General features: G+C 48.4%; 2 protein-coding genes across 2 annotated transcripts in view; one reads left to right on the forward strand and one right to left on the reverse strand.

The window, feature by feature from the left end:
• LOC102246452 (neuronal acetylcholine receptor subunit alpha-7) overlaps positions 1–5,174 on the reverse strand; it is a 39,579-nt gene extending 34,405 nt beyond the window's left edge. Inside the window, exon 1 of the mRNA XM_005871095.2 lies at positions 4,932–5,174. Within this exon, the coding sequence (XP_005871157.1) occupies positions 4,932–5,174 (243 nt within the window). The remainder of the gene's footprint in view (positions 1–4,931) is intronic.
• OTUD7A (OTU deubiquitinase 7A) overlaps positions 1–6,412 on the forward strand; it is a gene marked incomplete at its 3' end in the record, with an annotated part of 77,451 nt that overhangs the window by 40,678 nt on the left and 30,361 nt on the right. Inside the window, exon 4 of the mRNA XM_014543564.1 lies at positions 4,570–4,750. The remainder of the gene's footprint in view (positions 1–4,569; positions 4,751–6,412) is intronic.

Genomic DNA, 6,412 nt, shown 5'->3' on the forward strand with positions numbered 1-6,412 from the left:
TGAGGCCTCTGGGTCCTGTGCCACCTCCACCCACACCCCCCACACTTTCTTCCCTCACTGGGTTACTGTGACAGGATCCGCCAGCCTGGAAACTCCTCTTGGAAAGTTGCTATGGAAACCCCCTGCGGGGATGCTCCGTGGGCTGCAGTGTGACTCCGCCCTGGCTGATGCTGGCGGCACCAGGAGCTCTCAGCCAAGCCCCCCTGCCTCTCCCAGGAGACGTGTGCCACCCCAGAGACCGAGGAGAAAGCCACCTGCCCCTGTCTGTGTGACGCTAGCATCGAAGCGAAAGAGGGTCTTTCATGAAGTGCTCATGAAGCTGGGCCCGGGGTGGCCACCGGCCGTCCGTCCAGGGTGTCAGCGATGCCTCCTGGCCAAAGGTGGGCGGAGCCCAGCTGTGGCTCAGTGGGTGAACATCGACCCATGAACCAGGAGGGTGGGCGGAGCCCAGCTCGCCCATGGAGCGCCACCAGGCCACACTCTCTCCAGAGCAGGCTGGCGTGCAGGTGGGAGGAGCCCGCCCCCAGCTGGGTTTTGGATGATATCCTCCCACCTCTTGCATCCCCTCAAAGCCTCCTGGTTCTAGCCCAGCCAGTGTGGCTCAGTGGGTGAACATCGACCCATGAACCAGGAGGTCTCGGTTGGATTCCTGGTCAGGGCACATGCTGGTTGCAGGCCTAATCCCCAGTAGGGGGCGTGGAGGAGGCAGCCGGTCAATGAGTCTCATCATTGATGTTTCTATCTCTCTCTCCCTCTCCCTTCCTCTCTGAAATCAATAAAAATGTATTTTAAAAAAAAATCTCTAATTGGCCACAGCCAGGAGCCCTGCAGAGGGAGGGACGCAGAGGTATCCTCTGAACACGCAGCTCCACAGCGGGTTTCGAACCAGCAGCCACGAGGCCACCCATGAGAGTGTCACTGTCAGGGTGGGCAGGGCCCGTGGCTGCCAGCCGGGCACTCGGGGCACCGGGTCCCACAGTGGACAGAGGACTGGATTTTCACAGCGTCGCCCGTGCAGCGTTCTCTTTTCCTACAGCCCTTGACATACCAGGCGCACCGGTTAATAATGCGGGTTTTTCCCATCGATGGAGTTACACACATGTTGATAGATATGCGATTTGATACGTGTGCTATTTGTTGTATTGCTCCTTCAGATGGCCACTTGTTCTGATCGACGGCACACGCACTTTCTGAGCAGCACTTCACAACGTACGAAGACGTGGAAAATTAGGTCTCTGAATGGTCTGCCTCAAAACAAGAAAAGTTCTATTGAGACGGTCTCCACAACTTCCCTGAAAGATGGGGAAATGTGTGGCTAGCGATGGACATTACTTGGAATAAAGCACTTTTGATGTTTCTCTGGAAATTATCGTGTTTTCTTTGATTACAAAATCCGAATTTTTAACCGGTTGACAGTTAATCCGCATTATTAACCGGGACACCTAGTCAGTCCTGCTGAAGGGAGGGTTTCACGGAGGAGAAGTGACAGATGTGTCCTGTTCTCCGTAAGATGACGAAGAGCCCACAAATGTTCCCGAGAAGCATGAGCTGGGGGATGTCAGAGACTCGGAGACATGGGAGACCGAGAGCAAGTGAGCTTCTGAAATGCCATTTATCCGGACACACACCGAGTAACCCCCGTGGGTGAGGTGTTGGGCCGGGGAGGGCCAGGCCTAGAGATGTTAGTAAGAGCTAGTCCCCTGTTCCATGGGCAATACAGTGTAGTTAGGGGACTGAGAGACAAGCAAATATAATACACGGCAGAAATGGTAAGAAATACTAAAAGGCAAGTGTAAGCTATTTAATTCTCTTCTTAAAGGGAATTAAAAAGACCAAATAGAATATCCAATAATTGTTTTACAGTTACATAAAGGTGCACTATATGCATAAGGGAAATGCCAGAAGGGCAAGAAAGAGAAAAACCACACAAAACATTTGAGGTCATGACTGCCACGTCCAAAATTAAACTCAGAAGACAAAGCCACAGACCCAGGGAGGCCAAAGAACACCAAAAAAGTAAATAACTACCAAAAAATCCATCCCTCGGCATATTGTTTTCAAACTGCAGGAAATTGAACAATAGAGATCATCTTGAAAAGACATCCAAAAGAAAAACCAACGACTTACTTATAGAGGAGCAAAGGTACGAATCACATTAGACATCGCTTCAGGAACCATGAGAGCAAGAAGAAAGTGGAGTAAACACTGAACATGTTGAAAGAGAAATCGTCAACCAAGAATTCTGTACCCAGTGAAATTATCCTTCAAAAAAAGGGAGGGAGGGGGAATAAAGACTTTCTCAAACAAGGAATTTATAGACCTGCCTTTAAAAAGTGTTGAAAGAAAGTCCTTAGAGAGAAGGAAATATTATCGGTGAGAAATTCTGAACCACAGTAAGAAAGGAAGCACATTAGAGGTGGAATAAATGAGGTAAAATAACTACTGGCTCCTTTCCTAGGAGCTAGCACTGGGCCTGGCTAGCCATCTTCATGGCATCTTTGCTTCCTCGTTCAATGATATCTGTGCTTTATCTGCTCTTTTTATTTTTTATTTTTTTAATATTTTATTGATTTTTTACAGAGAGGAAGGGAGAAGGATAGAAAGTTAGAAACATCGATGAGAGAGATTCAATGATATCTGTGCTTTATCTGCTTTCTCCTTCTTCCCTTGGGATTACGCTCTTTTTATTTTTTTAATATTTTATTGATTTTTTACAGAGAGGAAGGGAGAAGGATAGAGAGTTACAAACATCGATGAGAGAGAAACATCAATCGGCTGCCTCCTGCACACCCCCTACTGGGGATGTGCCCGCAATCAAGGTACATGCCCTTGACCGGAATCGAACCTGGGACCCTTCAGTCCGCAGGCCGACGCTCTATCCAGTGAGCCAAACCAGTTAGGGCTACGCTCTTTTTAAATATATTTTTATTGATTTCAGAGAGGAAGGGAGAGGGATGAGAGATAGAAACATCAATGATGAGAGAGAATCATGGATTGGCCGCCTCCTGCACGCCCCCTATTGGGGATCGAGCCCGCAACCTGGGCATGTGCCCTGACCGGGAACCACGCCATGACCTCCTGGTTCATGGGTCGACGCTCAACCAGTGAGCCACACTGGCCGGGCATACAGGACTTTTTACATTTCAGGTGTGTCTGTCAGCTTCCGGTAAACATACTTGGCATCTATTTTTAGATCTCATCAGCTTAATGAAAGGAACGCTGAATGCTTCACCACCAATTACCAAGCTCAAGATAAATGCATGCATTTATTCACTCTGGATAGTGATGATTAAGAGGGGGTTCATCTCACCGTAGCCTAGCAGACATTTGAAATATAAATGAACTGAGTGCAATAAAGAATACCCCCTCCCCAGCCCAGCCTGAGGAAAATGCTACTCCAGGTAGGGCTCGCTCGTCCTGTTAGCGTGAAATCGCTCCTCTGTTCCTTCCCGTGCATTGTGGGGATGAGATAAAGCACAAGCCAGACAGATGCCACTCAAAGAAGGGGCCTGGCCCAGACGGCGTGGCTCCGTGGTTGAGCATCGAGCTATGAACCAGGAGGTCACTGGTTCAATTCCCGGTCAGGGCACATGCCCCGGTTGCGGGTTCGATCCCCCGTAGGGGGCGTGCAGGAGGCGGCCAGTCCATGATTCTCATCATTGGTATTTCTATCTCTCCCTCTTGCTTCCTCTCTGAAATAAATAAAAAATATATGTTGTTTTTTTAAAAAGATATGTGGGTGTAATTACTGGTAAATGCTTTTTTCTTCTTTTGTTTTATGACTGTATTATAAAATATTTTATGACCAAAATATCAATTTTCAATGCTTACACAAATATAGGGTATCCCCCAAAAATGTGTATACACATTTTGAATAATTATAAAGGCAGTGTTTATGAAAATGCATTTCCTTTTCAAAATTGGGCTATCAGCTGTTAAAGTGTATATACATGTTTTGGGACACCCTGTATATGTATTTGTTAAATAGTATTTATTTATGAATTAAATAAGTTAATACTTTTTAATCACTTTTTAAAATTGATTTTAAAGAGAGGAAGGGAGAGAGAGAGAGAGAGAAAGAGAGAGAGAGAGAGAGAATCATGGATGTGAGAGAAAAACATCGATCAGTTGCCTCCTGCACACATCCTGACCAGGGCTAGGGATCGTACCCGCAATGTAGGTATGTGCCCTGACCAGGAATGGAATCCGCAAGCTTTCTTTCTTCTTTTCCTTTCTCTCTTTCTTTCTTTTCTTTTTTTTCCCCCATAGGACAATGCTCCATCAACTGAGCCACCCAGCCAGGGCTATAATTATTTTTTTTAAGTCACAGTCCCCACTTCAATTCTGCATTCATTTTACAATATTGTCCCTCATTGATGCCTCCATTAAAATAATGTGCTTTATATTTCCTACCATGGAACAGATTTTTATCGCCATCCAGTAGCCGCAAGGCTTACTAGTAGACAGAGGTTATATTAAAAGGAGGGCAGGGAGGATTTAAAAGTATTTGCCAAAGCAAACACGTTCTGTGCTCAACAACTGTTTCTTACTCAGCTCTTCGTCTTCCAGGTGCCAGGTACCGTCCTAGGAACCGGAAATACCACAGTGAGCCAACCCGACCCGCTGCAGCTCTGGTGGGATTCATAGGCCGGAGGGCTCAGCTGATAATGAAAGAAGCAAGAGAAGCATATGTGTCCGTGGAAGAAAAGAACCTGACACGGCAGGGAGAGAGGCAGGTGTTTGACTTCAGGTAGGATGTTCAGAGAAGACGTTTCTGGAAAGATGTTTAAGCAGAGACTCGAAATCGTGCGAGAACAAGCCATGCAGGTTGCCCTCTGAGTGCACTCTGAGCATTCGGAACAGCAAGTGCCGATGCCCCATGCGAATGCTAGGGATGGCCTGGAGACGAGAAGAACAGGGCCCCGGCGAACGAATCTGGGAGGATTGGGGGTTAGGGTCATGAAGGCGGCATGGGCTGGGGTCATGATGGTGGTGGCGGCATGGACTGGGGTCATGATGGTGATGGTGGTGGTGGCATGGACTAGAGTCATGATGGTGGTGGTGGTGGCATGGGCTAGGGTCATGGTGGTGGTGATGGTGGCATGGACTAGAGTCATGGTGGTGGTGGTGGTGGCATGGGCTAGGGTCATGGTGGTGGTGGGTGGTGGCGGCATGGACTGGGGTCATGATGGTGATGGTGGTGGTGGCATGGACATGGGCTGGGATGGTGGTGGTGGTGGCATGGGCTAGGGTCATGGTGGTGGTGGTTACGGCATGGGCTAGGGCCGTGGTCGGCAAACTGCGGCTCGCGAGCCACATACGGCTCTTTGGCCCCTTGAGTGTGGCTCTTCCTAAGCCTTAGGAGTACCCTAATTAAGTTAATAACAATGTACCTACCTATATAGTTTAAGTTTAAAAAATTTGGCTCTCAAAAGAAATTTCAATCGTTGTACTGTTGATATTTGGCTCTGTTGACTGAGTTTGCCGACCACTGGGCTAGGATCATGGTGGTGGCATGGATACGTATTGTAGCAGGACAGTAATGAAAAGGAATCAGATTTGAATATGCTTTGAAAGTTGAGCCCTCAGGAATATACAAAACTTTCATGCAAACAGTTTGTAGAATAACTACCCGTATCATCCCAAACTGGAAGCCATCCAAATAACCTTCAATGAGTGAATAAACAAAGTGTGATGTGGCCCAGCTGGCGTGGCTCAGTGGTTGAGCGTAGACATACGAACCAGGAGGTCACCATGCGATACCCAGTCAGAGCACATAGCCAGGTTGTGGGCTCGATCCCCAGTAGGGGGCGTGCAGGAGGCAGCCAATCGATGATTCTCGCACATCATTGGTGCTTCTATCTTTCCCTCTCCCTTCCTCTCTGAAATCAATAAAAACATATTTTAAAGTCAAATAAAGTACATTTTATTAAACACACTGGTATATAACGCTTAAAAACCTTGCAAATGTCCTCAGCTTGGAGGAGTAAAATAAGGATTGTCAAGAAGTACGTGAGGGTGGTATTATCTGCAATATTATTGCAAAGGGGGCGTGGTTACACCCAGGGGAAGATGTGCGTGTGGGCAGAGAGCTGTGGGCAGTCGGTGGCATCAGCCAGGGAAACCACCCGAAGCGGTGGCGCGAGAAGTTTTAAGAGGGAAGCGAGAAAGGGGCGAAGGTCGGAGAGGCGGCTGGAGAGGCAGAAGGGCCAACTCTGGATGAGATGTGATGCGTCGGCCCAGAGCGGGGCTGGGAAACGGAGCCGAGACGGGATGGGTGGGAGAGAGTTTGGGATGCGTAGGAAGGAAGGGGGACGCAAACGGTGCCAGGCAGCAGAGGGCAAAGGCAGGCTGTCCAGGCAGCGTTATCTGTCGCCCCGCCGGCAGGTGCCCGGGGGCATCGGGAAGGGCG

This window comes from Myotis brandtii, unplaced genomic scaffold (assembly GCF_000412655.1).
Source record: "Myotis brandtii unplaced genomic scaffold, ASM41265v1 scaffold329, whole genome shotgun sequence".
Classification (NCBI taxonomy): Eukaryota; Metazoa; Chordata; class Mammalia; order Chiroptera; family Vespertilionidae; genus Myotis; species Myotis brandtii.